The sequence below is a fragment of the Tursiops truncatus genome, chromosome 1 (assembly GCF_011762595.2).
Source record: "Tursiops truncatus isolate mTurTru1 chromosome 1, mTurTru1.mat.Y, whole genome shotgun sequence".
Taxonomy (NCBI): Eukaryota; Metazoa; Chordata; class Mammalia; order Artiodactyla; family Delphinidae; genus Tursiops; species Tursiops truncatus.
Window position 1 is genome coordinate 167,256,917 of NC_047034.1, and position 18,441 is coordinate 167,275,357.

The following is an 18,441-nucleotide window of genomic DNA, read 5'->3' on the forward strand; positions in this document are numbered from 1 at the left end:
GGGCAATTCCTTCCTTCACTCTTTCAAGAGCAGAGCTTCGACCCACAGTGCGGGACTCTCCTAGCTGACACTTATTTAGCATTTACTGTGTCAGGCCTGGGCAGAGCGCTCCACACACATTAACTCACCACAAGGGCCCCGCGGGATTCGTCCTATTTTACAGATGAGAAATTCGAGGTACAATGCAGACCATTTTGACCCTGGATTCCAAATTCTGGACCCGGCTCACTATGAGCTTCCCCTTCGTGATGACAGGGGGACAAATCCGCCGACAGAACCGGAAGGCTCTAGGGGGGATGGAAGAGGGTGTCGCCTCCAGAAGAGGGTCTGCAGCCCGGTACGCCCTGGTCTGGGGGTGGAGGGTTGGCCTGTCCTAACCTCTCCCCGACCCCCGCTACCGCCCGGCCCTCCCGCCTCCCCGCCCCGAGGTCCCAGCTCGGAAAGTCCAGCAAATCCCCTGCCCCCGGCCCGAGGGCGGCGCGAACAAGCGGCCCTTTCTGCGCGCGGCTGCCGACAGCTGGACCGCAGCCCGCGGGGGCGCGGACAATCCCGGGGCTTGTGGCCGGGGGCGGGGCGGCCCGGGTTGCCAAGGTGACCCGGGCGCGGGGAGGCGGCTCCGGCTCGGCGCGGGCCGGACGGGTGGCGCGGGCGGTGGCAGCACCATGAGCGGCCGGAAGCGCAGCTTCACCTTCGGGGCCTACGGAGGGTAGGTGCGCCGGGCGGGGGCGCTCGTGCGCGCGCGGGGGTGCGCGGGGAAGGGCGGGGGGCGGGGGACGCGCGCGCCCGCGGGTGTCTGCCTTGGTTTCTGTAGTTGTGAATTTGTGCTTAGGTGTGAGGTGAGCGGTTTGATGTCAGTACGTAACTCGTAGGATTGGGAAGTCTGCGTGTGCGTGTGTGTGTGTGTGTGTGTGTGTGTGTGTGTTCCGATTGGGTGCCCCTGTGCACGCGTGGGGACGCGAGTGGCCGCGGGCATTTCTGTGTTTGTGTCTAAGTGTGTGACAGTGTTTATGTGTATGACTGTGTGTGGACCGGCAGGTGGGCCTGTGTGTGTGCACTCCTGGGTGCACGTATAGGTCGTGGGGGTGGGAAAAGGCAGGTCAAGGGGAGGCCCTGCAGGGGCCCTGACTTGGGCTCTGAAGCTGCTGGGCCCCAGCAGTGAGGCTTTGGAGGAAGGGAACCTAGAAGCCATTAGGAGGCCCCCGCCCACCTCCACCCCTGGGTACCTCGCTGCCCCTATCTCAGGCTGCCTGGCTCTCAGGAACCCCCTCCACCCAGGGCTGCTGGCTGCCTGGACCTGGAGACCTGTGGAGGCGGGGGGAGTCAGAGTGGTGTCTGGTCCATCTTGGGGTCACTGTTCCTCCTGACCCCAAGTGCCCACCCCAGAGGAGTGCAGAGGTGGGCTGGGAGGATCCTTGCCTTCGGCAGAGGTTTGGTAAATTGGAAGGAAGACTGGGTAGACGGACTGGCCAGAACCCCTTCCCTGGCTGGCCAAGTAGTGGCATAACCTTCACCAGGCCCTGCCTCCCTGTGGTCAGAGGGACCCACGGGACCCACCTTTTGGGTGCAGAGCATTTGGGGCTCACACTGTAACACTGCAGAATATGTGCTCTTTGATCTGAGGGGATTGTGTCCAAGGTACTCCCCTCTCTGGACACCCAACCTCCAAGGGGACCCCGCAGAGGGGCTGGGTGGGGTGGGAGACAAGAGGGCTGCCCTCCCTGCCTGGGGTCCTGCTAGCCATCAGGTGATGGTCCTGGGTTGAGCCCTGAGCCTCCCGGTCAGCTGACACCGAGAGGCAGCCAGGCAGTGGGGCTGCATTCTGTTGTGTGACCTTGGGCGAGTCCTGGCCTCTCTGGCCTCACTTTCCCCATCTGCAGAGTCCGCATTAGCTGATCCCTGGGAGACCCCAGCCCTGCCTCCCCAGAAGATGTCTCCTTAGCTGGCGGAGTCTGGTTTGGGGCCCCTTTCCGGTTCTCCTCTGGCCTCTGACCAGGAGGCAGGAGTTGTTTGTTGTCCCAACAGCTGCTGAGCCCCTCGGCCCCCAGCTGGGCTGGAGGCTGGAGCCCTCCCCTATCTCAAGGTGCCCTCAGAGGGCAATGGGGGGAGCCTCTGGGAGGGGGCGCTGCCTATACACCCTCTCTAATGCCGGACCTGGAGAGAGTGGGGGAGACGAGGCCAGCGGGTGGCCCCTGAGCTCTGGGGGCTTGAGGTCTTCCTCTGGTTCTGCTCTGGGTTGGGGGTGGGTAAGGAGAGGAAGCCCCCCATGGGTCTCCTGCGCCCAGATTCCCAGGCGTTTGTCCCCTGGGTGGATGTGAGTGAGCTCCAGCTCCGGGATCGAGGCAGGCCACTGGGGAAGTAGAGGGGGGTGTTCTTCCTGCCCACCTTTACAAACACCCACACCCTTCAGTCCCGTCTGGAAACACTCTAGGTTGGCTCCAGCCACACCCCTACATCCTTGCTCTGATCCCAAACTGCTGTAGTCACTGTCCCACCCCACCTGTTCCAGGACATCCCATGCTGAACCCCACCCCTGCTGCCACCCCATAGCCTGGTCCTGGGCCCCTGCTCCCCTGTCCCCAATCCTGTCTCTCTTCCTTTCTTCTTCACCCCACAACTTCACATGTCCCTAAACTGACATTAGGGCCCCTGCAGCCTGTGGGGGATGGTGACAGTGCGTCAGGCACCTTAGAAACAATACCCCCTCTAGGCCCCTCTGCAAGGGCGGTGGTGAGTTAGGATTGGCCTGATGTGCTGGGCGAGGCCTGGTAAGAGGGTCTGCCCCCCTCACCTGCTGTCCCTCTTGCTGTGTTTCAGGGTGGACAAGTCCTTCACCCCTCACCGGAGTGCGTGGTGAGTACTGAGGGGCTCTCGGGAGGGGCTGGGCTGCTTGGCCGAACTTTAGAGACGCTCCCAAACCATTACTGCCCCCTGTAATGCCAGGCCAGACCCCACCAACCCTCCACCCATCCTCTGCAGGCCTTGGAGTGGGCAGACCCTCTTACCAGCTCTGTCCCATCACCACAGTTCTTTCTAGAGCTCTGCCTTGGAGTCAGGCAAATCAGGTTAAATCTCAGCTCTGCCATTGCCTGTGTGACCTTCAGCAATTCACTCACCTCTGTGAACTTCAGTGCTCTAATCTGTGAAATGGGGACTAAAATGCCTATTTAACAGAGCGAAAGCTGTACCCCCCCAAAAAAAGCAAAACACGGCCTGGCATATTGTAGCCCCCCAGTGAAAGGTTTCCTTCCTTTTCTCTATTCTTTCCCATCTCATGGTGTCTCCTGGCCACTGACCCCCAAACCCTCTACTTCCACTCCATACATAGCCTTCAGGACGCCCTCCTCCAGCCCATTTCCTGTGTCTGAGGCTGCCTCTCTCTGGAGGAGGAAGTGTCTGCAGCTTCCCCAACACTGTGAGCAGTGGGTGGAGGTGCAGCCTCACCTCGGGATTCACACCCCCCAGCCCGATGCCCCAGCAGGCGGGTGCCTCCCGGCTTCCCTGGCACCGGCATCACTTGGGTCCGGCTGGCTGCTCCTGCTGCCACTTTAACTCCAGCAGGAGAGCCCCCAACTGCTCTGGCTTCTGCTTTCTGCCCCTGCTGAGGGCTTCCTGGGGTCCCCAGGCCCTGCAGTGCCCCCCAGCTGCTGGATGACTCGTATCTGGCACCATTGCCTTACCTGCTGCCAAGAGCTCCCTAGGAAGCCACACCTGGGGCGGGAGGCCAACGGGGTGCCCAGGCTGAGCTCCAGGGCCTGCCCTTTTATTTTCCTCTGATGCTCTCTGTGCCACCTGGAGCCAGTTACTCTCCCTCTCTGGGTTTTGTCTCCTGCTGCTGTGCCTCTGCTACGTGCAAAGCCAGTTTGAGTCTCTACCATGTGCAAGGCCATATGCCAAGCCCAGCGCAGGGGTAGGGCGAGGAGAGATACAGATGGAGGCGAGAAAAGTGCCTTTTCTTTCAAGGAGTTCAATAATAGTATCCCAACAACTGCCATTTGTCAAGAACCTGCTGTGCACTGGGTACTGTTAGGTGCTTGAATTGCATCATCTCACGTGATCTTTCCCACATCACTGAGTCAGGGACTATTAGCCTTAACTACAGATGAGAAGAATGGTGCATGGAAGGGGTAAGTGACTTGCCCAGGTTCACACAGCTAGTCAGTGGCAGAGCTAGGATTTGAATCTTGATCTTCCAGGCTCTGTGCAGAACCCAGAGTCTCACTCACTCCGTCCCAGGGCCTCCAGGCCACCGGGCAGATCTGACAGATGCACCTGAGGGAAGACTTGAAGATGGAGGAGGACTCAGAAGGATGGAGGAGTGACTCAGAAAGCCCACTCTAGGGAGCCTTGAATGAAGAGTCAAAGAGACGAGGGTCTAGGACTAATAGTAACTAACCACTGTGCGACTTTGGGCAAGTCCCTTCCCCTCTCTGGGCCTCAGTTGACACATTTACAAAATAAGGTTCTGGGATGACCAGGACTTGCCCATCACCCACAATGCCTTGCCCCATGCCCTCCTTGCTGGAGCTGCTGTCCTTGGTGCTAGCCCCTAGGCCCTCTCTTCCCTCATCCCCAAGCCAATTGCTTAGCCCCCAGCCTGTGCCTGGCATCTAGGTAGTGCCCTGTAAGTGGGTGGTCACTTTGACTATCAGTTATGAGCTTCTGGCATTCAAGGCCTGTCTCCACCTCACCTTCCAGGCTGGGACTCACTTCTCCATGCCCTGCATTTCCGATCAATGGGAATATGGTCCCCATGAGCACCACCTCCAGGCTTTTGCTCGCCTTGTCCCCTCCCCTCGACCTGCCCTCCCCTCCCATTTCCACAAGCCCTCGCCACACCTGCAGCCCATCTTTATCACCATTTGTTGAGTGTTTGCTTTCCTGATCCCCACACCTCCTCTTTTTCTCCTTGAATGCCGTTTCTGCTGCTTACCATGCTTGTAGAGCACACAGTAGAGCTTACTCCTAGTGCAGTGGGAAGGCCATGGCCTTTGGAGTCTGACAGACATTGATTTGAATCTGCCTCTGTCACACACTAGTGGTGTGACCTTGGGCAGCTCACTTCCCCTCTCTGAGCCCCATTTGGTGCTCAATGGTATTTAATGAATTGGATCTTTCAGCGAGTTGACCTCAGTTGAGTTGAATGAATCCACACAAGAGTGTGGTGTGAGGCAGGGTCTGAGGTCCTTGAAAGCAGAGGTTGCTTGAGTTACTTTTGACTTAGGCCCACTTTCCAGCATGAGTCCCATAAGAGCTGGGTTGTACTCTTCTCATCTCTCCATCCTCCACACAGTCTTGCCCAGCTGCCCAAACCCGGTAAATGCTTAATGAATGTTTGTGGGATTGAATTGAATGTGTCCAGAGGGTGGAAGAGGTGAAACCTTGTCAGGTAGACTGAGAGGGGGTGTGGTTTTCACCACGTATTTTTTTTTTTTTTGCGGTACGCGGGCCTCTCACTGCTGTGGCCTCTCCCATTGCGGAGCACAGGCTCCGGACGCTCAGGCTCAGCGGCCATGGCTCACGGGCCCAGCCGCTCCGCGGCATGTGGGATCTTCCCGGACCGGGGCATGAACCCGTGTCCCCTGCATCGGCAGGTGGACTCTCAACCACTGCGCCACCTGGGAAGCCCTCACCGTGTATTTTTAAAAGGGATTAAGAGGTAGGGGCTTGGATCAAGGGAGCAGTGAGGCCTGGTAGAGGCCAGATGTGATCATGGCTGGATTCCCCTACCCCCTGCCTCACATCAGCAGATTATCTACAGTGAAGGAACACAGAACAAGCGTGCAAATGCCAAGGAATGAGGCCCAGTGGGGGGATTAGGAGCCAGTGGGATAGTGGGTGACTCTGGTTCCGCAGCCCTAATGGACATTACGGTGGATTCAAATGGTGGGGGGAGGAGGGAGGTGGAACAGTGTCAGAGTGGGGGAATGGCTAGGTGGAGTTGTGCAGGGAAGGTGGGTTCTGGAAATACCCTGGGAAGAGGAGGTTCAGCTTTGACCTTAAAGCTGGGACCCTGGGAGGAGGAGCAGGACCTGGCAAGGGCTCAGTGCCAGTGCCTGCTGGGCATTTTACTGTGGTGACCTCATTAAGTCATGATGACAGTCCTGAAAGTTGGCCTTAGTGTCCCCTTTATAGAGGCCAAAACCAAGACTGAGAACGTTGAAGACTCTGGCCCAAAGTTGCACAGCTGGCGAAGGCTGGATTTGAATCCAGCTTTTCCTCCTGCCAGGGAAGGGTCCTTGGCCAGAGACAAGGAAGCCACAGGAATGAGAAAAATCCTGGTTACGCGGTGAGAGAGGAGGACGAGGAGAGTGAGATAATCCTGGAACACCTCCAAAGCAGAGGGCACTGCCCAGCCCCCTGTGTCCCACCGGGAGGGCCTCTCTGAGATATTTCCCCGTGATAGTAATGGTACCAGTTGCTCCCATATATGAAACATTTCCCCGGTCTCAGGCCCTGGGCTGAGAACTTCATTTAAATTATTTCATTCCATCCTCATACCAGCTTTACAAAGTAGAGACTATTACTATCTGTCTCCCATTTTACAAATGAGGAAACTGAGGCTCAGAGAGGGGACCTGGCTGGCCCAGGGGAACACAGTCCGTGAGTGGTGAACAAGACTGGCAGCAGGGTCAGCCTGAGCCTGTACCTTTAGCTCCAGCTCTCCTGGAGGCTGCCTGTGCCGACTGGGGGTCTTGGGTGGGCAGCCCCTGTCAGGTGGTTCCTTTCTGTAATCACTGAGCCGGAGGCCCTGGGCGGCGGAGGGAGCCTGTGTGCGGCTGCAGGAAGCATGAGGCTGGCCTCATTAGTGGTTCTGAAATGCCAGGCGGGCACAGCCTGCTGGGCCTCCTTTTCTATTATGCATCTGGTGGGCAGGACCCCGGTGGGCAGCTGGCAGAGCACAGGACAGGGGAGCTAGCTACCACTTCTTGAGCCCACACCTGCCACCACACCTCTGAGCAGGGATCCCCCAGGGCGAACGCCAGGGCAGCTCCTGCCTCATTCCCCCAGCCCAGCCTGGGTGAGGGGGTTCCACGGGGGACAGGAGCGTGGATGCTGGTGCCCAGCTCATTAGTCTGCCTGTCTCAGCAGCTACTTCTGAGAGAGGCTGGGACCTTGATTGAGCTGAGAGTCGTTTGGGACTAGGGTGGGCAGAGGCAGGCTGCTATAGAGTCTTAGGTGCACAGGCTCCTGGCTGCACAGCACCTCGGAGTGACGGTAGTCTTGGTCATTTATTCATCATTCATTCAGCTATAAGGAACTACCGAACACCTACTGTAAGCCGGACACAGTTCTAGGGACTGCAGATTCGGTGGAGAATGAGACAGGCACAGTCCCTATCTTCAGAGAGGTTGATTTGGTCAGTTCTTCACCTCTTTGAACCTCAGTTTCCTCATGTGTAAAACAGGGAGTAGGGGAGACAGTCTATAAATAGACGCCCCCCCCAAATAGCAAAAGACAAACTGATGGTTGTGCTGAATTTTAAAGCAAGAGTACATGCTAGCAAGAGCTGATCCTTACTTGGAGCTTAGCCAGCATGCCGTGTTCCAAAGCCCTTTCCATATATTGATGAATTTAATCCTCACAACCCCATGAGGCAGGTACTGTCATTACTCCTGGTTTAGGGCTGAGGAAACTGAGGCATAGAGAAGCCAAGTAACTTATTCAAGGTCTCTTGGCCAGGCTGAGATTTGCACACAAGCAGCTGGGCTCCAGCTTGTGCATCACCCTGTACTGTGAAGCTGTGGGGTGATGGGTGGAGTCATGGAAGGCTTTTCCGAGGAGGTGGCATTTGAACCAAAATCTGGAGAATGAGAAGAGCCACTTGAGAAAGCAGCAGATGCAAAGGCCCTGAGGCAGGAGTGAGTTTGGTGTGTCCTCAGAACAGGAAGGAGGCTGGTGTGGCTGAAGAGATGTGGGAGAGTGAAGCCAGGGGTGGATTTAGAAAGGGGGAGGGGCCAGACTGAGAGTCTCGCAGGCAGGGTAGGAGTCTGGCTACAACATCAGTGACTGACATGCAGAACCACTGAGTCTCAGACTCTTGGCTTTGTGAAATCTTAGAATCAGAAAATTTGGGCCTCCTAGAATCTTTGGAGATGGAAGAAATGTTTGAGGCACCCTCCTATGGCCTCCCACTAAACAAGGAACCCTCCCTTGGTTCACAACCCTTTGAATATTGGAAGAAGACTGTGGGGGGCCCCTGAGGAACTCGTACCTTTATTTTCAGTGGCTTTGTAGCCCTCCTGAAGCTCATCGTCCCTGGCTGAGACCATCATGACCTTGGCAGCTCCTTGACTAGCCTTTGTCGCTCACTCCTAGTGATGGGGGGCTCACTACCCTTGAAGTATCCCATTCCATTCCTGAGCAACTCAGATGGATTTCAAAATTCTTCCTTACTTCAAACCAGCTGCCTGAGCTAGATGCACCTTCTGGGTGTCCCATCCCTGACAGTGGCCCTTTAGTGAGACAAGGATGGGGATTTTGTACCCCCAGGTCCACTCTTTCTTGTCTAAACAGTCACTCATCCTAGCCCACCCTCCTTTACATCCTCTATTTAGCTCAGTTTGTGCAGGCCTCGAAGCCCCCTTAGTTGTGCCTCTCTGCCTTCCTAGGGCCAGACAATGCCCACTCCTGGGGAAGCCCACTTCTTGGGCAGGGGGGACGCCTAGGAGAGACTCCAGACCAGAGAGGCCCCCTCTTCCAGGAAAGAGGCCTCCCTAACTTACGGAGATAAGAGAAAGTCTCCTTCAGATGGGTTTTGGTCCTGGGTCTGCCGCTATGTTTCTGTGTGACCTTGGGAAGTGAATCCCCGTCTTCGGGCAGTTTCCCCATGCCCACCTTCGGCACAATCAAGAGGCAGAGATGGGGGACTTCCTTGGCAGTCCAGTGGTTAAGACTCCGCGCTTCCACTTCAGGGAGCATGGGTTCGATCCCTAGTCAGGGAACTAAGATCCTGCTTGCTGCGAGGTGTGGTCAAGAAAAAGGGAGGCAGAGATGGTCCTGGAGGGCACTTGCAGCTCTAAGTTTCCCAGTCTGGTTGGCCCTGCTTGCCTCTACATCCCAGCAACGCTCAGGCTTAGGTCCCTTTGTTTGGGAGGTGCAAAGAAAGATGGGGGTTCTGTTTTCAGGCAGATCTGAGTCCAGATACCAACTTCAGCTTTTCTTACTTGCTGTGTGGCCTTGCCCAAGCTACTTTTGCCTCTCTGAACCTCAGATTGCTCATGACAATAAGAACCAGGCTCCGTACCCCACGGGGGGCTAAGAATGAAATAAGTTCATTGTGTGCACTCAGTGGATGTTTTCCCTCTCCCTGAGCATTTGCATTTTGAGAGAAAAGACACATTAAACCAAAGAGAGACTCATTAAAATTTTAGTGCTAGAATTTTAGGCCCTGTGGAGGTGGCTTATTTGAGAAGTGATTAAGGAGGGGACCTTTCTGATATCCCTAAATCCCATAAAGACTTTCCTCTGCTCAGGGTCTCTCCCAAGACAGTCATTCCTTCATTTAGCAAATTAATTCAACAAATATTTAATGTGGGAATGCCCTCCAAGGGCCAACCAAACCCCATGCTGGACACTGGGGACATGGCAATGGAGATGACAGACAAGGCCACTCCCCTCGTGGAGTTCAAGGGCAGGGGGGAGAATAAGGAAAGAGAGCGTTCTAAGGGGGGGGGGGTGATACGTGTTGATGGGGCAGATGTGGGGAGTTCTGAGAGCTCAGAGAAGGACTCCTCTCCCCTACCTGGGAATCAGGGGAGGCTTCCTGGAGGAGGTGACCCAGAAGCTGAAACTCACAAAACAAGTTGAAATGGGCCAAGTGGCAGAGTGTCTGTGCGTGTGTGGTGTGGGAGAGAGGGCCAGTGCCAAGAGAGTGTTCCAAGAAGAGGAGGTGGCAGGTCAGCAACATGGAGGAGAAAAGCATTTGGTGGCACTTGCTGGGCACAGGACGGAACTGGACCTGGCAACAGACAGTGGGAGAGGCAGCCACCAGCTCATGTCCCTGTTAGCCCCACTGGGACTTCCTGTGGGTGCCCTAGAGGGTCTGAACCCCCAAGCCACGATGGGGCAGAGGCCTGCCGGGGCTGCCTGTCACCCACTGTAAGATGGGCACTCCCCACTGTAAGGGCTGCCCTGCTCTGTGCTGTCAGTCTGGGGCTGTGTACAATGGAGGATAACTTCTCTGGGTCTTATAAATTGAAGACCATAAAAGCACCTACCCTGAAGATTGTTGTGGGGATTAAGTGAGAAATGTATGCCAAGGTCCAAAACCAAAGTGATGCCAGCGATCGTGGTCCCTGCCGTGTCATCCTTACAAGCTGGTCCTTGCAGTGGGGGCAGAATCGCTCAGTGTGTGGACTCTGCCCTCTGGAAGTTCACTGCCTGCCGGGAGGCAAGACCTGCCCACACTTGAGCATGCTCCCAGCCATGGGCACTGACCTTGACACTGGCCCTGAGAATGCTGGCTTTGCAGCCAGCCAGGTCTGCACTGAGTCCTGGCTGGGTGACCTTGGGCAGTACCTCCCTGGCTGAGCCATGGTTTCTTCCTTTGTGCAGCGGGGTTATTAGTTGTCACCACCTCAGGGTGAGAGGAGTGAGGAGGTGCTTTTAAAGGGCCAGCGCAGCCTAACAGTGCAGCTCTTTCAGACCATGGGAAGCCCCGGTAACCTGCAGAAACAGCACTCTCACTCTCTGAGGCTCATTTTCCTATCTATAAAATGGGAAGGTTAGCTACAAAACACTGTCGTGCTGGGGTTCTAGTGGAGTCTGATAGTCCCTAATCTTGACCTGGTCTGACTGATTGCTGTGTGACCCTGGGCTAGAGACTTAACCTCTCTGAACCTCAGTTTCCACACCTATAAACAGGGACAATATTCACCTCACAGGATCCTTTCAAGGATTCGTTAGCCATTTGCTTGTTGTTTTTTTGCAAATAAATTTGTTTATTTTATTTATTTATTTTTGGCTACATTGGGTCTTTGTTGCTGCCCGCAGGCTTTCTCTAGTTGCGGTGAGCGGGGGCTACTCTTCGTTGTGGTGCGCAGGCCTCTCGTTGCGGTGGCTTCTCTTGTTGCGGAGCACGGGCTCTAGGCACGCAGGCTTCAGTAGTTGTGACATGCAGGCTCAGTAGTTGTGGCTCGCAGGCTCTAGAGCGCAGGCTCAGTAGTTGTGGCGCATGGGCCTAGTTGCTCCACGGCATGTGGGATCTTCCCAGACCAGGGCTCGAACCCTTGTCCCCTGCCTTGGCAGGCAGATTCTTAACTACTGCGCCACCAGGGAAGTCCCTCGTTAGCCATTTGTTCATTCAACAAATACTTATCAAGTCCCTGCCACGTGTCGTCTAAGAATTGGGGATACAGCGGCGAACCTGAGGTGCCTGGTGTGTAGCCTCATACAGGTCACCTTCCAATGCAGGAGACAGATGCAAAACGAGCTAATGGGCAAATAAGGTGAATTCACATGGGTAGTGGGTAGTGCGTGACAGGGTGGCTGGGGAGGGGATACCTTTTGCTAAGGGTATCGGGGAGGGCCTCTCAAGGCCTGAATGGGAAGGAACTGACTGTGGGAAGTGTGATCCAAGCAGAGGGCGGAGTATGTGTAAAGGCCTTGGGGCGGGAACAAGATTCCTTCCCTTCCCCAAATCTGGAACATTCCAGATCATCTCCTGACAGCATGTGGAAGGTGGCTGAGTAGGCAGGGGTGTTGGAGGCCCATCCTCTCTCAGAAGAACTGCTGCTCACGAGGCAGGCCTGGGGGAGGGGGGTGGGCACTGTGGGCAGGCATGCAAGACCAGGCTTGGGTTGGGCCTCCCGTGAGATGGGGCGTGTGGCAGAAGGCGGAGCCTCTGAGCCCGCAGGGGTGGGGCCGACTGCAGGGGTGGGGCCGACTGCAGGGCACAGGCAGGAGGCCAGCCTGGCGACCACCTGGCTGATCCCCCTGCCCAGAAGTATTCTGGGGTCTGGTGCAGAGACCCGGGGCCTATTTCAGGAGGAGTTTGGGGGAGGGGAGCAAAGGAACCTTGGCTGGCTTTCTCTCTCTCTGCAGCCAACCTGGGCCTGAGTACCAGTCATAGCGTGCTCCGGCGTTTCCCAGATCTGGCCCACCCACGGGCCAGAGGTTCTTTGAGATGCCCCCTATACACACGCACATTTTCCCTGTGCACACTCCTAGACTTGACTCTTGTCCAGGCAGCTTCGTCACGAGCATACAGCTGTATACACATTCACTCGTGTAGCATATCATAATCGGGCAGCGACTGTGTGCCAGGCCCCCAAACAGGTCGGGTCCACACTGCAGAAGCCCCGTGATCTGATAATCACACTGTGACAAGTGCAAACCCGGGACAGGCTTCTGGGAAAGCTGGTCAGGGTAGGGGCAACCTGACCCAGTCTGAGGAGGGGGCTCCAGAAAGACTGTATAAGAGTGTAGCATGGGGCTTCCCTGGTGGCACAGTGGTTGAGAGTCTGCCTGCCGATGCAGGGTACACGGGTTTGAGCCCTGGTCTGGGAGGATCCCACATGCCGCGGAGCAACTAGGCCCGTGAGCCACAACTACTGAGCCTGCGCGTCTGGAGCCTGTGCTCCGCAGCCGCGATAGTGAGAGGCCCGCGCATCGTGATGAAGAGTGGCCCCCGCTTGCCGCAACTAGAGAAAGCCCTCGCACAGAAACGAGGACCCAACACAGCCAAAGATAAATAAATAAATAAAAATTAAAAATGAATATCTGCTTATAAAAAAAAAAGAGTGTAGCATGTAGGTGTGATGGGGGATGACGGGGGAGGGTGGAACAGGTGGAGGGTACGGTGTGTGCAAAGGCTGGGAGGTGGGACACGCTCAGGGCCTCGTGGGCCACGTGAGGCAGTCGAATCTCCATCCTGCACGTGGCGGGAAGCCACGGGGGGGCTTTTAGGCAGGTGGATGACGTGATAGACACAAACATGCTCGCCTACAAACCCACGCACGCCCCAGACACGAGCGTGTTTTCTCCCACCCACACTTCACGTTCCTGCCAGGCCTCCCACCTACATCCTCACCCACGGAGTTGCACACACCCTGTCGCACCAGCAGGCAGCACTGCAGAAAACCCCGTGCCGGCTCCCAGCAAAAGTGTCAGACACTCGCCCCAGCTGCTTGCTGATTTTGTGGAGCAGCGCCCTCTGATCCAGCCCTTTGCACACTCCACATTTGCACAGATGTGCACGTGCCCCCTCCCAACCACCCCCACAGCGTGCAGGATCATAACCCTCCCCTGCACATGGAAGGTGGCTCCTAGCTTGGGCAGTACTTTCATACGCGTTATCTCACTGAATTCTCCCAGCAGCCCTGCGTGGAGGAATTATCAACACCATTTTACAGCTGAGGAAACTGAGGCTCAGAGAGGTGAAGTGACTCTCCCCAGGCCACACAGCTAGAGCTTGGCCAAGTCAGGATTTGAACTCAAGTCCATCTGGCTTCTAGATCTGTCCATTGGTCCAGCCAGACTCAGGAGCACGCATCTGTGTTCCTCTCCTCTCCAGGCTTTCACTGAGAAGGCGGCAAGGAACTTAAAACGCCAGTTTCTTCCAGAAACACGTTGATCAACTTGGAAAGTTATTTAGAGCCCCAGTGCAAGCCCATCTGCCTGGCGACCTTGAGGCCTTGGGGGGGTGGTTCCAGGGGTGGGGCTGGGCACCTGCCAGCCTGCTAGCCTGGGGCAGCTCGGGGCTGGGACCTGACACCAGGAGCAGAGGCTTCATTTATTTGCATTTGCAAATGAGGCAGACAGCCCTGTCTCCGCACAGGCTGACCGTGGCTGGCCTGGCTCCCAGGACCTGACAGCTGAGGTCCCAGGGTATAGCCCCGAGCCCAGCAGCCTGGATTGCTTCTCTCCTGCCTTCTCTCCTCCCTGCCCCTCAGAGCAGAGTGCCTTGTGTAGGAGAAAGAGCATGGGCTTCAGAGTCAGCCAGAACGAGGGTTACAGCCCAGCTCTCTCACTGCTGCTGGGGGACCTTGGCCATGTTGTTTAACCTCCCTCTGTGTCAGCTTCTCCTTGGAATACGGAGTGAAGAGTATCTCTTTCTTAAGATGATTGAGGAAGGTAAAGGAGTCAGGTACTCAGCTGACTCAAAGGACTCAGTTGTTTTAATCTTTCTTTTTTTTTTTTTCTAATGACAAAAATAATCAGTGCTCGTTGTAAAAATCCAAACAATACAGAGAAATATATCCTGTAGAAGGCAGAAGTTCCTAGTGGTCCTGTTGCCCAGAGATAACCCATGTGAACTTTTACATGTAATTTAAAATTTTTACAAGTGAGATTTTTTGGGGGGCAGCCTGTTTTTTTTCACTTAACAGTATACCTCAAATTCCCTTTTCCGTCAGGACTAGAAACCTCCTTTGTCACCACTGCATGGTCTTCCCTGGTTTGCACATGCCTTGTGTATTTAACCAGCTTCCAGGTTTCAGCTATGGCAAACCCTGCTGCAGTGAATGTCCTCTGTTCATATATTTTTGTGCTTTTTTGTAAGTATTTCTGGGGGATAAATGCCTAGAAGTGGAGTTGCTGGGCCAAAGAGTGTGCACATTTTCATCCTTAATGGGTGTGGCAAGCAAACCGGCAGAGAAGTAGCAGCAATCCATGTGTCACGGGAGACCCAGGAAAGTCCATCTCCTCGAAAGAATGGGAATTTATCCACTGCCTCTGCCTTTGACCACAGACCCTGGAGTCAAGAGGAATCGATTCCACATGTGGGAGGTGCCTGGCAGGTCATCTAGTGAACCCCCATGCTCCCATTATTCTCCCTGTTCCCATACTTTGGCATCTCCCCCTTCATCCCTTCCTGCCTTTGCTTGACGGGGAGCTCAGTACCTTACACGGCTCTATTCATCACATTATTTCTCATGTTGGACTCTGGTCTACCTTCTCACGACTTTCACCCAGGAGACCTGCCTCAGTCCTCAGCAGCCTACAGAGGAAGGAAAAAAGGAAGAGAGAAGGGAAGGCCAGGAAATGCTCATGGTTAATATTTACATACTTTACATGTATGAACTCATTTAATCCTCACGACAACCCTTGGAGGCAGACACAGTTGTTACCCCCAAATTATAGATGAGGAAACTGAGGCTCAGAGAGGTTAAGTAACTTGCCCAAGTCCCACAGCTGTTAAGTGGCAGAGCTAGGATATAAACCCAGGCAGTCTGGCTCCAGGGCCCACACCTCTGATGTTATGCTGTCTCTCCGGCAGGAGCTTGTAATTTATTGAACAACACCTACGGTATTCTCAGCTTCTGCTCACCAGTGGCCTGGAACCCACGAGGGAGCAAACCCACTGGCTAGGAGGAAGACGGATGGATTTAACAAGGCCTCAGCACTGCAGGGTTTAGCATCTGAGCAGTGAGGCCACAGAGCAGCAGGCACAGCTAGAGAACAGTCCGGGCAGTGTCACTGGGCTTTGCTTTGAGGTGGGTGAGGCCTGGCTCTGATGCCAACGCCCAGCACCATTGTCTGGCCCAGAGCGGGCGTCAGGACGTGTGTCCTGAATGAGTGACTAAGCACAGGAATGAAGGGCACATGGGGGAGTGGGTGGGTGATGGAGTGAGTGAGCGAAGGAATGCATGGAGTTCAGCAAGGGAGACCCCCTGGGCGACAGAGGCTGGGAAAGAACGGGAAGGTTAAGGAGGGAGGCGGGGCGTGGGTGGCGCTAAGACTGAGCAGCCGATGGGTGCTGGGAAGGCCCCTGCGCACGAGCTCCGGCCACCCTTTCCCTGGGTGCTAAGGGCGGTGGCCTGTGCCGGTCCACTGGTAAGTTGTCCTGTGCCCACGTGGGCAAGGGCTACAGCCGCTGGGTTTGGGCTTCGGGTGTGATACCATGGGCGAGTCATCAGCTCTGTCCCAGCTTCACTTTCCTTCTGTGTAGAATGGAGGTAACGAACGTTACCTGCCTTCGGTTCCTTGTGAGGCTGTAGGGAGGGTCTAGAGCAAAGGAAGTGTGTAAACTGTAAAGTGCCAGGCGGGATAAGCGGATGTTGTCATTAGGGAGCAGGAAGGCCCCGAGGCTCGGTCACCTCAGCGTCACTCCTCCCTCCTGCCCCCGGTGCAGGGAGGGGTCAGTCCCCAGGCTTAGGCTGCTGCAGGCCTTGGGCCACCTGGGCAGGGGAGGCACTGGCGGGCAGCTGGCAGATGGGAGGCCCGGCTCCCAGGTGCTGTGCCCCGGGTGGGGGCCAGTCCCATGACCTCCTCTCGGGGCTGCCAACCTGTTGTTTGCTCAGGAGGCCGCTGCCTGGCGCAGCTCTGGGATCCGGTTGTCTCGGCGCTCAGCCAGCTCAGGGTGAGGGTGCGGTGCCCCGAGCCCCCTTCCTGCTCCCCTCTGCCCTGCCTGGTGCCTGAGATCCTCTCCTCCCGCCCCCAGGGGGGCCCTGCCAGCTCTGCAGCTGGGCGGCTGCGAGACCCCGGCCCATCTTGCAACCTAGCTGAGCCTCTGCTTCCTTATCTCTGAAATGGTGTGAGGATGACAGCAGCCTCAGTCAGAGCTGTTGTGAGGATTACAGGACACCACAGCGCTTGGCTCGCCCCCCCCCACCGCCCCCTTGTCTCCTGTGCCCTCAATACTCCCTCTTGAGTCCTGGCTGAGGTCAAAGGTGCCTGGGGAAAGGAGAGCCAGGAGCAGCCATGCCTGTGTCCCCGACGCCCCTACTCTCGCCGCCCCTCCCCATGGGCCCCCAGAGGGGGCCCAGGCCTAGCTTCAGAAACTTGCTCACCGGCTGCCCCTGGCCACCTTCCCTGGCACCTTGGCAAGGCCAGGGGCAAGCGGTGCCGGATGGTTGAGCTCCGGAGACAATGGGCTTCTGTGGCCCCCGGGGGGAGGGGGCAGTTCCAGGGTGGCCTGTAGCCCTGGTTTCAGGAGATTAGAGTCCCCTCAGACCTGACCCCGCGGCTGGGGGGCACGGGCAGCCTCCCAAGCCCATCCAGAGGGCCCTCTCTCAGGGGACTGAAGGTTCACAGGAGTGACCCTCGGGGCGGGACCCCTTCTCACTTTGAGGTCTGTGCCCTTTCCCCATCCCCCGGCCCCAACGTGAATCACCAGTTTGGTAGAACCGGTTGATCTCATGAAGACCAGGGAGATTCAAGGGACCCTGAGCTCTGGTGACCAGTGCTGGGCTGGCCTGGACCCCTTAGGCCCCGGTCCTGGGCTAGCCCCCGACAAATCCTTCTCAGCCTTATGTTCGTTGGTTGGCTGAGCCCCTCTTCTGCCCTCCCAACACCCCCCAGGACTGGATTCCCAACTTGTGTGTGTGCCATCCAGCACCTGCCCGGCTACCCTGCTCCCCGTCACAGGACTCCTGCCTTGGTGGTCATGTGTCACCTGCTCTGGCCACCAGAGTTTCACCTGTTTCAATTGCATTTTAAAGCATGAATGGTTTACACGGGAGAAAAGAAGGAAAAAGGAGCTCCCAGCAAAGGGCAAAGCCTGTGCAGAGGCTCAGCAGTGGGAAACAGCGCGTTTGGAAAGCTGCCTGCAGCCCAGCCAGGTTAGGGCAGGAAGCGGCGGGTGGGGGCGGGGGGGATGAGGCTGGGAGACTCAGCAGGGGTCAGACCCACCTGGGGGCCTCCGTTCAGGGCAGCTCTCTCTGAATGGCCAAAGGGCCAAGTCCTACTCACAGGATAGCTCAGCCACCCCTCTGGTGCCCTGAAAGGGTGGGTTCTCTGGGAGAGCGGCTAATAATAATAATAATAATGGCAAACACTTCTACTGGGCTTACTTGCTTAGGAGGTGGGTACATTGTCTCTCATTTTGCAGATAAAAGACAGGACCCTCCCACCAACTCTCCAGCTGGTTAACAGGTGGGAAGCAACCCAGGGAGGCATCTGGTCACCTGTGCTCCGTCTTCCCTTTCTCCCCAATCACACCTGGGTCTGACCTGCAGTTTTGCAGAGAGTGGACACCCCCCTGAGAGGCCCCCCACCCCAGCGCAGCATCTGTGGCCCTGGACCGGTGGTGGCCTGGTTCTAGTTCCTAAGCTGCTCCCGCCTTGCTGGGTAACTTCAAGTTGGTTGTTTAACCTCTCTGAGCCTCAGTTTACCCTTCTGGGAATGGAGGATCCTAGCGACTGCCTTATCTCCCGCTCCAGTTCCGGTGAGACTTCCAGGAGTGAGCAGATAAAGAGGGCTTTTGAAAAGTAGAAAAAGCTGCACTCACGACTCTGCAATTATTACTGTTACCTCAACATGGAGATACGGGAGGGGGAGGAGGTGCAGTGACAGTTGCCAAGTTACCGGGAGCTGTCTGCAGCAGCTTCCGGCCTGGCCCATCCCACTCAGGAGCTGGGCCACTGGGTCCCTCCCCACACACCCCGCCGCACCCTTTCCCTGGAAGAGATGGGCACTCCGAGAGGGAGGGGAGCTAGGGCCAGATGGCTGGTGGCCACACACCTGCAGGGCTGGAAGGTGACCCTGGAATGTGGCTGGCCC

The 18,441-nt window shown here is 56.4% G+C and overlaps 1 protein-coding gene across 2 annotated transcripts in view; it reads left to right on the forward strand.

The window, feature by feature from the left end:
* The first annotated feature begins 626 nt into the window (after positions 1-626).
* The window catches only part of RAP1GAP (RAP1 GTPase activating protein), a 50,485-nt gene continuing 32,670 nt past the window's right edge, over positions 627-18,441 (forward strand). Inside the window, exons 1-2 of one of the 2 annotated variants that reach the window (XM_073794651.1) lie at positions 627-706; positions 2,815-2,850. In XM_073794651.1, the coding sequence (XP_073650752.1) occupies positions 663-706; positions 2,815-2,850 (80 nt within the window). In that variant the 5' untranslated portion in view covers positions 627-662. The remainder of the gene's footprint in view (positions 707-2,814; positions 2,851-18,441) is intronic. The other variant, XM_033841756.2, reaches the window with a different exon arrangement.